Here is a 17,793-nt window from a genome sequence, read left to right on the forward strand (position 1 = left end):
ACTCACTGGGGACATATGTAACAGCATCACTGGGGACATGATATGTAACTGGCACTATATATGTGCAAGACAATGATTGCTTGGCATTCAAATTCAGTGCTGAGATAGTACACACATTTTGTTTCACATTTTGAAACCTTGTTTTTTGAACAATTAAAATATGTTTGTGTGTATTTTATGTGGTAATAAAATATATATTTGTGTGTATATTATGTGTTTATACAGCATAAATGCAAGATACTTCAAAATACATCGTTGAAATATAAAAATATTCCGAAATACGGAATAATCCGTTATCCAAAATTCTCCTGGTCCCGAGCATTTTGGATACGGGATACTCAACCTGTATATCATTACTCATTTTGTGCTCTGATACCAGTATATATTTCAAATACTACTTTGACATTTTTGATCTGGGACTGAATAATCTGATCAGTGCCAGAGTTTGAATAAATAGCAGAGATGTCCTTTTTTGTCACGATTGGCCAACCCTCTTCAGATAATGAACATTTCTCTGTTGTACCGTTCTCCGCGTCACAGATTTTCTCCAAGTTTGGAACAGTATTGAAGATCATTACATTCACAAAGAACAACCAGTTCCAGGCTCTGCTTCAGTATGCTGATACAATGAACGCACATCATGCCAAAGTGGTAAGGAAAGCACGTGACGCACACGCTTATTATAAGGGATAGGGAAAAATAACTGTGTTCTTTCTGTGTGTTTTACTGTTATTCCTGCATTTTGGCAGTCTTATGCGCTGTATTATCAGAGCTACAATGCTGCTTTGTGTAATAATGTGGCTGGTAAACAAAGACCTCAGTAATGAATGTGTCTGAAATGCTCTGGGTTCCAGCTCTACAATGACTGACCTACTTTGTAGTGTAGCGAGAGGTTGCAATGCTTGTGTAGACGATGGACAGACATTCTATCTACCTTTCTATAAAGAGCTTTTCAGAATTGCTTATCTTTTTTCTGGTTAGAGATTTGGTTGCACACGTTTATAATTCATTATGGTATTCACCAAATAATTCTTGTTGTTCATCGTAACTTAATGATTCTGGCTATTGGTTATAATGTACCTGCTTGTAACCCACGTTTTTTGTGTTTCTGGGCCAAAACTTGACTTCATAACAATGTAGCTTATGTCTTCCATCTACTCATTCTCCAGAAAGTGCTGATCAGTTTATTATGTTACACACTTCACTGCCACTTTGGTTTCTTCTTCCTTTTTAACCCTGAGACAGGGTCAATGGTAAGGTTTATGGCATCCCCCTGCAAACTAGAATGCTTTTCTATGAGTATGACTGTGCAGGGCCAATGTGGAGGTTAAAATGTTCCGCCTCACCATTAGAGGTGGTGGAACTCCATTCCACCCTGTTCCCCCTCACTTTAACCCCTGGTAGTATGCAGTATATATACTGTTTTGAGTCTTTCCAATATATCTTCTTTAACAGTAGTCTAAAGGTGCCCATACATGGTGCGATGTACAGGTGTGATGCGTGGTCCAGCGCACATCCCATTATACATAAAGTATGTGCTGCCCATAGTTTTTGAATAAGATTGCTCTGCATCTAGTTTAAAACGCACTCCAGTAAAGGAGTCAAGATAGTCATATATTCTGTTATATTGTTTCCAACTGCAGTCTGTAGCTCTGCTGTAATTAAACTTTCCACCTGATATCTGTAGCATGGTCTCTGGAGTCCAGCTTATGGTTCCATGTTAAGATCCAAGATTGTAATGTTTTTTCTGGTTTCAGAAATGGGTCCTGAAGCCCATGTTTTCTGTTTCTTTTCACATGGATACACATTTTGCGGCCATGTCTAGCGTTAATATGCAAAGCGCAAATGCTCATTCGCAAATATACAGCTCTTTACACATCTCCTTGTTATTAGGAGTCCTTTGCTGCATCTCAGTCTTGATACTGATTGGGTGGCTATTTTCCTTATGCATGCAAGTTTTAATGGGTGTGTTGTAGTCATGTAGCTATTCTAATGCTTGGTCAAGGTGAAATATATTATTTCAGGGAACTCTGTCAGGTCTGGGTGAGTTTGAGTTCCCGTCCTTGAGACTGGCACAGGAGCTAGGTTCTGGAAGCTAGGTAGCTTTTATAACATCCCTGTGCATAGACTGGAACGCTGGTAATTCTGTGGAAGCACAAAGGAAATGATGTTGAATCGCTTTTAGTGCAGGCTAAAAAACACAATACAAGTCAGCTGAATAGGTACAGTGACGCTAGATGTAGAAGCAAGTTAGGACTGGCAGGTCCTGGAAATGCTCTGAGACTGGTAGAACACAAAGCTATGCAAGACTTAGAATGATTAAGGTCTATGGTACTAGGATCAGGATTACAGTCTATAGAACTGTACTTCGGATGAAGTCCAGGAGTACTACTGTAAATACCAGCCAGGGACTAATGGCTAAAGAATGTGGAATGTTGAACTGTGGACAGGTACTGAAGCCTTGAAACTATGGGCCTGATTCTGCTTGACTATGGGCTCCTATGCTCCCATATTTAAAATGTTTTAGTATTCCTGTTTCAAATTGGGCTTTATCAACCAAGAGCCCTTTAATAACATACTCTAGTTCTCGTATACTGCAGAGTATTTCATAAATGTTTTGGTATGTCTCTGCCCAGGTAATGGCTATAAAGACATTTAATAGTTGGGCACTACTGTTGTCCTTCTCCCTTTTTTTTTGCTACGAACACCTTGTTCGTGTCTGATCGCTGCAGCTTTGTAAACTCTGATCAGGAACTGGAGGGTTGTATTGAGTATTAGGAGAATGGCAGGAGGCTGGGTTGCCTGATGATGCTCCTCCTGTTGTAGTAGGGGACTGATGGGTAAATGTATAAAGCAGTGATACGAGTGAAGCTGCTCATGGCAACCAATCAGTAGTGAAGTTACCTTTATATACTTTGTATTCTATAAAATTATACAGAGCAACTGATAGATTGGCCAGGCCACTCCTGTGAAAATGCCATCCACACCCTCCCCTGGCCTTCCCCACGAGCGCATCTGCCTGTCACTCAGGCAGAGGCGTTCGCAGGACAGGACATGGTCTGCGCATGCACAGAACACAATGGGCATAATGTGGGTGGGATAGTTTATGCAATCCTATTTGAATTAGCCATATTATATGTAAACTAATTTCATTATTGTATCTTTAACATTGTCTCACAGATGCGATACTGAGCAATGGCATTCTGTGGATTAGCAATGCATAATTCCTAATTGTGTCTCTAAATGGGAAAACACTCATAATTTTCTGGTCACAGCCCAGCAGCATCATTAGAGATGAAGCTCCCCTTGGCAAAAAAATAAATTGGCGCCCCAAACCCCCACCCCCACACAGGGACAGCGCAGGTACATAATAAACAGTCCCTGCGCTGCTTTTATCCATCTGGAAGTAGAGCATCCTGCTCTCTACAACGAGCAGTGAGGAGGAAGGGGGAGGATTTTTTTCATCTCACCTTAAAATCGCGTTGCATCGCATACAATCATGCGATTTGACGCGATTTTTATATGTACAGGCACCCAGATGCCTGTTTTATATGTGAAATGGCCCCCCAGACCCCATTTTTAATTGTATACCCACCCTGATGGCTAAATGCCCCCAATTGTTAATGCCACCCCACTATCAACACCAACCCAAAGCGTGGCGAGCGGCGGCGGTACGCGTCCTCCGACCTTTTCATACTCCCACTATCCACGTCGGCGTGGAGTTCATTTTATTATAGTGTGGCAAGCGCAGCGATCCACCGAGCCCGAAGCATGGTGAGCGGACGCGAATTACATGCGAAGTAATACGCGTCCCCTCGCGGGGCGCGCTGCGCTCGCCACACTATATAACATCAACTCCACGCCGACGTGGATAGTGGGGGTATGAAAAGGTCAGAGGACGCGTACCGCCGCCCCTTGCGGGCTCGCTGCCCTCGCCACGCTTCGGGTTGGCGTTGATAGTGGGGTGGCATTAACAATGGGGGGCATTTAGTCATCAGGGTGGGTATAAAATTAAAAATGGGGTCTGGGGGGCAATTTCACATATGAAACAGGCATCTGGGTGCCTGTACATATAAAAATGGGGGGCATTTAGCCAAAATCGCATCGCGTCGCATTGTATACCATACAATAGCATACAATGCGCCGCAATTTTCTCTTCAAGGGAATTTCAAGGAAAAACGGGTCAAATTGCATGCTTAAGGTCCTGGCATACAATTTCAACATTGGGCGCCCAAATAATACACAAGTACCGTTTATAGTCTATACTGTATGCTATTTACTTGTTACCCACCTGGCTGCTGCACAGCAAATTCCTAGTATACGCAAGTATACCTGGCCAATAAAGCTGATTCTGATTCTCTTGAGTAAGCATCCTTCTAAACCGCTCCTGTTCAACTGCATCTTGCTAAAACACAATTTGTAGATGCATCATAAGATAGAAAGGCTCTCCGATGTCTTCTGACAGCCTTGGCTTGTGTACACTAAATAAAAGAACTGTTTTACCAGATGTATGGGTAGTCTTCCAAAGCACAAACTGTGCTCTAGATTAGACTAGACTATGGTGAAAAGATAATAGAAAGCTTTCCATTCAGTGTTTAGCAAGACCAAGGGAAAATAATAAAGCCTTTGATAGCAGTCTTTGGGCCAGATGTATCAAGCTATAAAAAGTGATAGTGGAGAGTGATAAAAAAACAGTCAATCAGCTCCTAAGTGCAATGTTACAGGCTGGGTTTGAAAAATGACAGATAGGAGCTGGTTGAAAAATGACAGATTGGAGAGTGATAAACAACCAGCTCCTATCTGTCATTTTTCAAACCCAGCCTGTAACATTGCACTTAGGAGCTGAATGGCTGACTGTTTTTCAATCTTCACTTTATCACTTTTTGAAGCTTGATACATCTGTCCCTTTGTAACTTCGTATACTTGTAATGCACAGTATAATAATTGTTTATTATTACTATTATTATTTACTATAATTCGTACAATGATTAATTCTTTTTTTTTTAAGGCTCTAGATGGGCAAAATATTTACAATGCATGCTGCACTCTACGCATTGAATTCTCTAAGTTGACAAGCCTTAATGTCAAGTATAACAATGACAAGAGTCGAGATTTCACACGCCTTGACCTGCCTACTGGAGATGGACAACCGTCCCTCGATGCTACAATGGCAGCAGCTTTTGGTAAGGATTGCAAACTTTTTCACACCAAGTAAGTCTCCACTATTTGATCCAGGCAAGTACTCCAGTCTGGATCAGAAAACTCCAGGAAAAACTGTGGAAAATGTATATATTTCAACTTTTTATTTGTACTAAAATTGAGACTTTGACTTCAAGCTCTGAATCTATAAGTTAATATAAAAATGAGGGTAAATTGACTAAGATTGGAGCTCTGTAGAAGATGGGTTGTTGTCCATAGCAACCTATCACATTCTACTTCTTATTTAGCACCTTTTAGATTGGTTGCTATGGGCAACATACCATTTTCAATAGAACTCCCAACTTCGTAAATTTACCCCATAGACTTACACTGCTAGAATCTTTTTCTTATTGTACAGTCAAATTACCATATTTATACATCTCTTGGTGGGTGTGATGTACCAACCTTGTACGGTGGTTCCTGCCACTTACCGCACCGGTAATAATCATGAATGCATGAATATATGAGATTATTTGGGGGAGCTTCCCTTTGTGTTGTCTGTCGGTCCCTGCCAAGTGCTTCATCAGGACAAAGTTGTCACAAACAAAAAGCAATATCCCAAATAAATGAGCCCATAACAGAAATAATCAGCAGGCAGTGGTGTATATATAATAGGTGCAGTGTATGCGGTGCACACAGGCCCCTGAGTACCTGGGGGCCCACACCGCACATGCAGCACCCATTTTTTCCTGGTACTTATATGTTAGTTGGGCACCCACTAAGCTATTTGCTTAGTTTTACGTGGCCCCTCGCTACGCTTCGCTCTTGGTGGCTCGCTGTGCTCGCCACACTATATAAAGTCAATGGTGCTTATATGTTAGTTGGGCGTCCACCAAGTTATTTGCTTAGTTTTACACGTCTCCTCACGGGGCTCGCCACGCTTCGGGCTCGGTGGCTCACTGTGCTCGCCACACTATATAAAATCAACTCCGTGCCGACATGGATAGTGGGGGTATGAGCGTACTTACTATAGTGGGCGCACAACTAACATAAGTACCTTTTTTTTCTTTTTAATGCTTACCCCTCTGGAGTCCCACCATGATAGCAGGTTAGGATTTAGTAGATCTGCACATGATATATATATATATATATATATATATATATATATATATATATATATATATATATATATATATATATATATATATTCGAAGGAGAGACCGCACTCTCACTTATAATCCAAGGTTCAACAATGGGGTGCCCAACAAAGGGTTGTGATGCCCACAATACAAGGTCAGTCCTCCAACTGGAGGTGTGGGGCACTCTCCAGAACAACTTTATGCAAATTGAAGTTGTCCAATCATAAAGACATCATGTGCAAAAGTACAAACAGGTTTTATTGGTCCAAAATCGTCAATCCAAAAATGCCCCAACGTTTCGGTCCAGAAGACCTTTGTCAAGGAGCCTACAACAATAGTGGTACAAATATATCAATATGGACGCTTCACTAAGCATAACAAGTGCGCATCAATACATGAGAAAAAAAAGAGAACTTACTATTAGTCTGGTGTAGTTATCGCATAGAGGAGGCTTAGAGACCTCTTCCTGGTGGGAGACAGCCTGATTAGGGACTTACCACAGCCGGTTTTTATACCTGACTGCCGTGTGTCAGCGTCCCCCACGTTTGGCGCCGTTTCCACGGCGTCAGCGTGGTTCCGTGCGGCATCCCCGACAAACCGGAAGTGCGGCTGTCGGAAGTACCGCCAGTGGAACGCAAGTTTGGCACGCACGGCATCTAACGTGATGACGTGCGAGCCGGGCAGTCAGGACGGGTACTGGAGCTGATGGGGGTCAAACTGAACGCTATTATTGTAGCGTGCATGCGGCATATAGTGTATAGAGGGTCGCTATGGAAACCGGCTATGGACCAAAAACTATGGTGATATCGCCATAGTTACCTGCATATTATCTAGCACAATAAGAAAATTTAAATGGGGAATGGAGTGCATATATCCATACATAAAAAATGGTGATGATTTCAACAATAGGTAACCATCGATGGTCTATGTGACAAAAATCTATTATTTTATGCATATTTTTATTTTTATGTTTTTTATGGTTTTTTAGTATTTTTATTAATGGGTTTACTTATGTATATTAATCTTTTGTAGAAACAATTTATTGGGGAAGAATATATTAGAGAAAGAATTAAATATATATATACACACATCACAAAAAAATATAAAAAATGGAAAAAAATGAAAAAAATGAAAAAAATGAATGTTATCAACACCATAAAGGATAATGGCTGGGATGGGGAAGGTAATATTGAAAAATATGAAAAAAATGGATAAATGTAAATTTAACCCTACTTACATGAGAGGGTAGCCCATACCTGCGTGCACCCGAGTGATCTAGTGCAGACATGTATGTGCGACTCAAGCATGCATCAGGATGAGTTTTAGCAGATAGTATATCTGTTCAAGCAGACAATATAGCTAAGCAAGCATAGAACAGTCAAATGATTAGTCCATCCACAACAGAGAGGACCTTAGTGGATGCCACCGTCCATTGTCTGAGAATGAAACTTATTTTAAAAATATGTTAAGCGGGTTATTTTCATTTAGTCCTCTGGGTGACAGCGTCCCCAGTTGGTAGATCCAGCGACTCTCAAGTTTTTTTAGAGTTAGAGTTCGGTCTCCACCTCTTGGGGGTGGGGGGACCCAGTCAATAAGACGGCATCTTAGGCTCGCAATTTGATGGCCTGCTGACAAGAAATGACGTGGAATGGGTAGATCCGCTTTACCCGTTTGGGTCGCTGATCTGATAGAGTTCCTATGATTGGCCATTCTTTCACGAAACTTGCGGGTTGTCATGCCCACATACGCCAAACCACACGGGCAATTTAACATGTAAATAACATTGTCCATCAAACAGTGAAGACGATGACGAATTTTGATGGGTTTGCCTGAGTGGGGGTGTGGGAATGTCGGGCCTGGAATCATACTATTGCAGGTTGTGCATCCAGCACACTTAAAGCAGCCTGGTCGGACCGTGTGTAGCCAAGTTGTGTTTTTATCGACTTCTGGTGTTGCTGTGGGTCTCATCAACAGTTGTTTTAGATTGGGGCCTTTTTTGTAGGCCATCATTGGGTGTACATATTGCTGTAGCTTAAGTGTAGGATCGGATGCTAGGATGTGCCAATTCTTTTTGAGGTCTTTCTGGATCTGGGTAGAGGTATGATCAAATTTGTTGACATATATCATCCTCTGGGGCTTCTTGGTTGCTGTAGGTGCGATCTCAGTACTCATTTTGTCTCTTGCCTTTTGTAGGCATCTGTTCAGTGTGACCAGGGAATATCCTCTATTGAGGAACCGTTCCGTCATCTCTTTAATTTGTATTTCTGATCTCTCAGTGTCGGTGTTGTTCCTGATTACTCTCATGTACTGTGAGATCGGGAGATGTTCTTTTAAGGCCGGAGGGTGTTGGCTTGTTGTAAGTAAGAGGGTGTTTCGATCGGTGTTTTTCCTATAGAGGCTTGTATGAAGAATGTTGTTCTCAATGGTCACACAGATATCCAGGAAATTGATCGTCTGGTGAGATATCGAGTGGGTCAACCGGATCGGGCAATCTAAGTTGTTCAAGGTGCATAACATTTCGTTAAGTACCTCCAGGGTACCAGACCAGAGGATGAAAATATCATCTATAAATCGTTTATAGAAAATAATGTTCTCATGGTGTTTGGACAGTATGTGGGTAGTTTCATATTCATACATGTACAGTCCGGCATAGGCTGGGGCCAAATTGGACCCCATGGCTGTGCCGGATGTCTGCACATAGTACTGATGGTTGTACATGAAGTGGTTGCAACATAGTATCAAACGGGCCATCTCCACCAAGAATGTGGTTGGTGGTTCTTTTATTGATCGCGTCTCAAGTGCTTTATATAATGATGACAATCCTTCCTCATGGGGTATCACTGTATACAATGAACTGACGTCCATGGTTACAAGCAGTGTCTTGTCTGTTACTTTCATTGCGTGCAGTTTGTCAATGAAGTCTGCTGTATCGCGGATGTAGGTCGTACTTGAGGTGATCAATGGTTGGATGTGGTGATCCACAAACATAGCCAAGGGTTGGAGTAGGGAAAGTCTAGCCGAGATTATAGGGCGGCCTGGGGGGTTAATTGTGGACTTGTGGATTTTTGGAAGCGTGTACAATATTGGGCAAACCGGGTACTGAACGGTCAGAAATTCTAGTGCATCCTTACTGAGCCATTTGGAGTTGAAACCTTGTAGCAGGAGAGCATCAACCATTTTTTTGAAGGCTGGTATTGGGTTGTTTGGTACCAACTCATATGTATGGACGTCTGCTAATTGCCTCATTACTTCACCGTGATATTGTGCCCAATCTTGAATAACCACTGCCCCTCCCTTGTCCGCCGGACGTATAACCAAGTCTGAATTTTGTTTGAGTTGTTGCAGTGCGAGCCTTTCTTCATGGGGTAAATTGTCATATCGTGGAGAGGTCATGGACTGTTGTAGATCCAGCTCCATTAGCCTACTGAAGGTTTTAATGCTGGCATTTGAAGATGGGGGATCATACAGTGATGGTGGTTTGAATTTTAATCTTTGAGTGTTCATTGGATTGCCTTGGAATTGTTCCTGTAGGCGGATTTTCCGACTGAATTTATACAAATCAACACTTGCTTCAAAAGGATCGTGTTTATCTGTGGGGACGAATGTTAGCCCCTTGGACTGTAATGACATAGTGGCTGTGGACAATTCAGTGGAAGAAAGGTTAAAAACTAAATCTGTGCTTGCTTGCGTACCCTTTTTCCCAGGTTTTCCACGGCGGGGATGTGGTCTGTGCCTCGCCCTCTTCTGGGTTTGGGTGGTCTGTTGGGGCCACCGGTTCCTTCCCCTAAAAAATCGGAATGTTGGCTAGAGTATTCTGTATCAGATGCAGACGTGGATGATCCGGTCGTAAATTGGTTCGGGTTCTTGAATTGGCGGCGGTTCCTGTATGGTCGTTGTGTGCGTCTGGTCCCAGATTCACCGGCCAGCCACCTATAGACCGTGTGATTCTGGTAGTCAGCGGATACTATGGTCAATTTGTTTCGTTTAAACGAGACTAGATCTCTTTTATATGAGTCTACCTGTATCCGTAGTTTATCAAGTAAATTGCATGACTTATCGCTCTTAATTGCCGCCAGGTGTATTGTGCCGAATTCATCAATCTCTTTTTTGACTTTCTTTAATTCAATCCCTACTTCTTCTACCACTAATAACATTAAATCTAGGGAACATTTGTTTAAAACCCCGCACCAGCGGCTGCAAAATGCGGGGTTATGTCTCCCAATGGTGGGAATATTAGCCATTCTGAATCCCCTCGGAATCATTTTCTTCCGGTGGTATTCAGATAAGAAGTGGCCATGTAGTGAGAGGTCTGTTTCTCTTTTCTTTAGTTTAAACAATAGTTGGTAGAGGTAGGTGTGGGTGTCCGGTCTAAGAGTTCAGTGATGTACTGATGCTCAAATATATTCGAAGGAGAGACCGCACTCTCACTTATAATCCAAGGTTCAACAATGGGGTGCCCAACAAAGGGTTGTGATGCCCACAATACAAGGTCAGTCCTCCAACTGGAGGTGTGGGGCACTCTCCAGAACAATTTGCATAAAGTTGTTCTGGAGAGTGCCCCACACCTCCAGTTGGAGGACTGACCTTGTATTGTGGGCATCACAACCCTTTGTTGGGCACCCCATTGTTGAACCTTGGATTATAAGTGAGAGTGCGGTCTCTCCTTCGAATATATTTGAGCATCAGTACATCACTGAACTCTTAGACCGGACACCCACACCTACCTCCTTCTAAAAAGGAGTTCTAGCTTGAGTCTTGGACTTGGACCATAAGTTGGTCTGATGTGACAACAATTAAGAATTTATTACACCCACTTTGAATTTTCACTTCCAGAAATATCAGCACCTATAACATCTCTAAAAACCCTTGTACCATCGCGTGGATTCCTAATAAAATCGGATATGGCAGCCGGCGGATTGGGGTTCTTGAATGAGGATCTCCTAGGGCAGGCTGAACATGGAATTATTTCTTTAACGGATGATGACGCTGAAAAAGTCCTCTTTGATCAATCTGACTTTGATATCCTACCCACGGAGTCACCCACTGACCTCTACCAACTATTGTTTAAACTAAAGAAAAGAGAAACAGACCTCTCACTACATGGCCACTTCTTATCTGAATACCACCGGAAGAAAATGATTCCGAGGGGATTCAGAATGGCTAATATTCCCACCATTGGGAGACATAACCCCGCATTTTGCAGCCGCTGGTGCGGGGTTTTAAACAAATGTTCCCTAGATTTAATGTTATTAGTGGTAGAAGAAGTAGGGATTGAATTAAAGAAAGTCAAAAAAGAGATTGATGAATTCGGCACAATACACCTGGCGGCAATTAAGAGCGATAAGTCATGCAATTTACTTGATAAACTACGGATACAGGTAGACTCATATAAAAGAGATCTAGTCTCGTTTAAACGAAACAAATTGACCATAGTATCCGCTGACTACCAGAATCACACGGTCTATAGGTGGCTGGCCGGTGAATCTGGGACCAGACGCACACAACGACCATACAGGAACCGCCGCCAATTCAAGAACCCGAACCAATTTACGACCGGATCATCCACGTCTGCATCTGATACAGAATACTCTAGCCAACATTCCGATTTTTTAGGGGAAGGAACCGGTGGCCCCAACAGACCACCCAAACCCAGAAGAGGGCGAGGCACAGACCACATCCCCGCCGTGGAAAACCTGGGAAAAAGGGTACGCAAGCAAGCACAGATTTAGTTTTTAACCTTTCTTCCACTGAATTGTCCACAGCCACTATGTCATTACTGTCCAAGGGGCTAACATTCGTCCCCACAGATAAACACGATCCTTTTGAAGCAAGTGTTGATTTGTATAAATTCAGTCGGAAAATCCGCCTACAGGAACAATTCCAAGGCAATCCAATGAACACTCAAAGATTAAAATTCAAACCACCATCACTGTATGATCCCCCATCTTCAAATGCCAGCATTAAAACCTTCAGTAGGCTAATGGAGCTGGATCTACAACAGTCCATGACCTCTCCACGATATGACAATTTACCCCATGAAGAAAGGCTCGCACTGCAACAACTCAAACAAAATTCAGACTTGGTTATACGTCCGGCGGACAAGGGAGGGGCAGTGGTTATTCAAGATTGGGCACAATATCACGGTGAAGTAATGAGGCAATTAGCAGACGTCCATACATATGAGTTGGTACCAAACAACCCAATACCAGCCTTCAAAAAAATGGTTGATGCTCTCCTGCTACAAGGTTTCAACTCCAAATGGCTCAGTAAGGATGCACTAGAATTTCTGACCGTTCAGTACCCGGTTTGCCCAATATTGTACACGCTTCCAAAAATCCACAAGTCCACAATTAACCCCCCAGGCCGCCCTATAATCTCGGCTAGACTTTCCCTACTCCAACCCTTGGCTATGTTTGTGGATCACCACATCCAACCATTGATCACCTCAAGTACGACCTACATCCGCGATACAGCAGACTTCATTGACAAACTGCACGCAATGAAAGTAACAGACAAGACACTGCTTGTAACCATGGACGTCAGTTCATTGTATACAGTGATACCCCATGAGGAAGGATTGTCATCATTATATAAAGCACTTGAGACGCGATCAATAAAAGAACCACCAACCACATTCTTGGTGGAGATGGCCCGTTTGATACTATGTTGCAACCACTTCATGTACAACCATCAGTACTATGTGCAGACATCCGGCACAGCCATGGGGTCCAATTTGGCCCCAGCCTATGCCGGACTGTACATGTATGAATATGAAACTACCCACATACTGTCCAAACACCATGAGAACATTATTTTCTATAAACGATTTATAGATGATATTTTCATCCTCTGGTCTGGTACCCTGGAGGTACTTAACGAAATGTTATGCACCTTGAACAACTTAGATTGCCCGATCCGGTTGACCCACTCGATATCTCACCAGACGATCAATTTCCTGGATATCTGTGTGACCATTGAGAACAACATTCTTCATACAAGCCTCTATAGGAAAAACACCGATCGAAACACCCTCTTACTTACAACAAGCCAACACCCTCCGGCCTTAAAAGAACATCTCCCGATCTCACAGTACATGAGAGTAATCAGGAACAACACCGACACTGAGAGATCAGAAATACAAATTAAAGAGATGACGGAACGGTTCCTCAATAGAGGATATTCCCTGGTCACACTGAACAGATGCCTACAAAAGGCAAGAGACAAAATGAGTACTGAGATCGCACCTACAGCAACCAAGAAGCCCCAGAGGATGATATATGTCAACAAATTTGATCATACCTCTACCCAGATCCAGAAAGACCTCAAAAAGAATTGGCACATCCTAGCATCCGATCCTACACTTAAGCTACAGCAATATGTACACCCAATGATGGCCTACAAAAAAGGCCCCAATCTAAAACAACTGTTGATGAGACCCACAGCAACACCAGAAGTCGATAAAAACACAACTTGGCTACACACGGTCCGACCAGGCTGCTTTAAGTGTGCTGGATGCACAACCTGCAATAGTATGATTCCAGGCCCGACATTCCCACACCCCCACTCAGGCAAACCCATCAAAATTCGTCATCGTCTTCACTGTTTGATGGACAATGTTATTTACATGTTAAATTGCCCGTGTGGTTTGGCGTATGTGGGCATGACAACCCGCAAGTTTCGTGAAAGAATGGCCAATCATAGGAACTCTATCAGATCAGCGACCCAAACGGGTAAAGCGGATCTACCCATTCCACGTCATTTCTTGTCAGCAGGCCATCAAATTGCGAGCCTAAGATGCCGTCTTATTGACTGGGTCCCCCCACCCCCAAGAGGTGGAGACCGAACTCTAACTCTAAAAAAACTTGAGAGTCGCTGGATCTACCAACTGGGGACGCTGTCACCCAGAGGACTAAATGAAAATAACCCGCTTAACATATTTTTAAAATAAGTTTCATTCTCAGACAATGGACGGTGGCATCCACTAAGGTCCTCTCTGTTGTGGATGGACTAATCATTTGACTGTTCTATGCTTGCTTAGCTATATTGTCTGCTTGAACAGATATACTATCTGCTAAAACTCATCCTGATGCATGCTTGAGTCGCACATACATGTCTGCACTAGATCACTCGGGTGCACGCAGGTATGGGCTACCCTCTCATGTAAGTAGGGTTAAATTTACATTTATCCATTTTTTTCATATTTTTCAATATTACCTTCCCCATCCCAGCCATTATCCTTTATGGTGTTGATAACATTCATTTTTTTCATTTTTTTCATTTTTTTCCATTTTTTATATTTTTTTGTGATGTGTGTATATATATATTTAATTCTTTCTCTAATATATTCTTCCCCAATAAATTGTTTCTACAAAAGATTAATATACATAAGTAAACCCATTAATAAAAATACTAAAAAACCATAAAAAACATAAAAATAAAAATATGCATAAAATAATAGATTTTTGTCACATAGACCATCGATGGTTACCTATTGTTGAAATCATCACCATTTTTTATGTATGGATATATGCACTCCATTCCCCATTTAAATTTTCCTATTGTGCTAGATAATATGCACGTAACTATGGCGATATCACCATAGTTTTTGGTCCATAGCCGGTTTCCATAGCGACCCTCTATACACTATATGCCGCATGCACGCTACAATAATAGCGTTCAGTTTGACCCCCATCAGCTCCAGTACCCGTCCTGACTGCCCGGCTCGCACGTCATCACGTTAGATGCCGTGCGTGCCAAACTTGCGTTCCACTGGCGGTACTTCCGACAGCCGCACTTCCGGTTTGTCGGGGATGCCGCACGGAACCACGCTGACGCCGTGGAAACGGCGCCAAACGTGGGGGACGCTGACACACGGCAGTCAGGTATAAAAACCGGCTGTGGTAAGTCCCTAATCAGGCTGTCTCCCACCAGGAAGAGGTCTCTAAGCCTCCTCTATGCGATAACTACACCAGACTAATAGTAAGTTCTCTTTTTTTTCTCATGTATTGATGCGCACTTGTTATGCTTAGTGAAGCGTCCATATTGATATATTTGTACCACTATTGTTGTAGGCTCCTTGACAAAGGTCTTCTGGACCGAAACGTTGGGGCATTTTTGGATTGACGATTTTGGACCAATAAAACCTGTTTGTACTTTTGCACATGATGTCTTTATGATTGGACAACTTCAATTTGCATAAAGTTGTTCTGGAGAGTGCCCCACACCTCCAGTTGGAGGACTGACCTTATATATATATATATATATATATATATATATATATATATATATATATATATATATATATATATATATATATATATATATATATATATATATATATATATATATATATATATATATATATATATATATAGTTAGATAGATGTTGTTTTAAAAAGTTTCTGTTATATTGTAAGAAATTTATAATTTTTTTTATACATATCTTTTAGTCCTCAGTACATAAATTTATTAATAAAAATCCTAGCAGTCCATGTTCATTTTCACTATATAAGTTAAAACAATTAGTTGTTCAATTAGTTATTCATTGTTAACATTTTTAATTTGAGTAATTTACCATTGCTCTTTATTTAAGGATTGGCTAACACCCTCCATAAATAAGGGAATATTGTTTTTTTAATATATATATATATATATCTATCTATCTATCGTGTTTTGGATGTGTGTTGCACTCCAATGGTGTATCGGAAACCAAATGCAAAATAGCCGGTGCCCTCCAAAGATCAAAGCAATAAAGCAGGTATAACAGCGTGGTGACGGCGGCACTCGAATAAATGACACAAACTGCCAGGGATACCCCTGGCAGTTTGTGTCATTTATTCGAGTGCCGCCGTCACCACGCTGTTATATATATATATATATATAATCTCGCTTGGGGGCAGATGTAGAAAAGCTCCAGAGAGAGACCTATAAAGTACCAGCCAATCAGCTTCTATCTTTCCTTTTTCAAGCACAGCCTGTAACATGACAGCTAGGAGTTGATTGGCCGGGTCTTTATCTCTCTGCTTTCTCTATCCTTAAGGCTTAGTACATCTCCTTCTTATATACGCCTCCATAATTGTTCTATTTTCTGAGGGGTTGTATTCAAGTCAAAGGAGTAGATGCTATAAGAATACAGCTATATAGCAACTTATCCACAATATATTAAGAGAGCTTTAAGGCTCCTTTTTAAATTAAGTTAGTGTTTGCCTGGATTAGTAGGTCTCGAACACTACTAATTTTTAATTGCGCTCATTTAAACGGGTACAGATCATTGGATAGAAAGACATTAGGTCTACAAGCCTTAGGTCAACATGACTGAGGGCCAGATTTTTTAAGCTTGGTGAAGTGTCTGTTTTTTATCACCGGCCAATCAGCTCCTACCTGTCATTTTTCAAACCAAGCCTGTAACTTCACAGTTAAGAGCTGATTGGCCGGTGATAAAAAAACAGACACTTTATTACTTCACCAAGCTTAATAAATCTGCCCCTGTGTTTGAAAAAATGTCAAGTAGGTGCTGATTGATTGGTGGTTTATCACTCTCCATTGTATCGCTTTTTAAGGCTTAGTACATCTCACCCTAAAGGTCGACATACATGCAGGTCGACAGGGTCATTAGGTCGACATAATCATTATGTCAACGTGAGGTTTTTCACTTTTTTTGGTCCCGATAGTCGACATGGACACTAAAACATGTTCGGTGCACTATTTTCTCCCTCCACGCCCTATTGGATGGTAGATCATGAAATAGCAACTGTCGGCTCAAAAAAGTAATGAACCCCATGTCGACCTAATGCTTGTGTCAACATTTATGAATGTCGACATTCAGTCATGTCGGCCTTCAGTGGGCATCCTAATGCATACCTCCCGACATGACCCTCTCCGGGAGGGACACAATGCTCGATTTCTCGACTTTTCTCTTAATTTATGAGTGCCATCACCTGAAAGGTGTTTCAATACAGGTGATGGTAATCATAAATTAAGTGGGAAGTGCAGGAAAAGAGCAATGTGTCCCTCCTGGATAGGGTCATGTTGGGAGGTAAGCTAATGCTTGTCAACCTAGTGATCGTATCCCATTTAAACATGAACCAATTTTACAATACACTGTACTTGTGAGGTTTTTTTGTTATAGATTTTTTTTTTGTTCGTTACATTGTATTCAATGTTGAAATGTTGTTTTTGAATTTGTGTTGCTTCTACTAAGTCTATTAATTGTTGTGCCAAATATATCAACCAACATTATTCTTTAAATGTGCTTGTTTCTGAATGGCAAATTATCAATTGTTGTGATTTTGTCCTTCATGTTATTTAGTTCAGTGATTTCTTTGTCATGAAAATGATTACATGTTTGCCAGTTATCAACAGGATGACAGAAATGTCCTGGGCATCATACAATAAAGCGGACCATGGAGTCATTCATGTGTTTTTTTATTTTTACATAATTATGAAGATACTAAAGTGTCTATTTATCCATCCTTGCATTTTTAATGAATTGTGTGGGACTCTTGTGTACTGTTAG

General features: G+C 41.6%; 1 protein-coding gene across 8 annotated transcripts in view; it reads left to right on the forward strand.

The window, feature by feature from the left end:
* The window catches only part of PTBP3 (polypyrimidine tract binding protein 3), a 188,963-nt gene that overhangs the window by 129,361 nt on the left and 41,809 nt on the right, over window positions 1-17,793 (forward strand). For all 8 annotated transcript variants that reach the window (XM_083179475.1, XM_083179474.1, XM_083179477.1 and 5 more), the window contains 2 exons: window positions 541-651; window positions 5,009-5,183. In XM_083179475.1, the coding sequence (XP_083035601.1) occupies window positions 541-651; window positions 5,009-5,183 (286 nt within the window). The remainder of the gene's footprint in view (window positions 1-540; window positions 652-5,008; window positions 5,184-17,793) is intronic.

This window comes from Crinia signifera, chromosome 1, assembly GCF_055691185.1.
Source record: "Crinia signifera chromosome 1, ASM5569118v1, whole genome shotgun sequence".
Classification (NCBI taxonomy): Eukaryota; Metazoa; Chordata; class Amphibia; order Anura; family Myobatrachidae; genus Crinia; species Crinia signifera.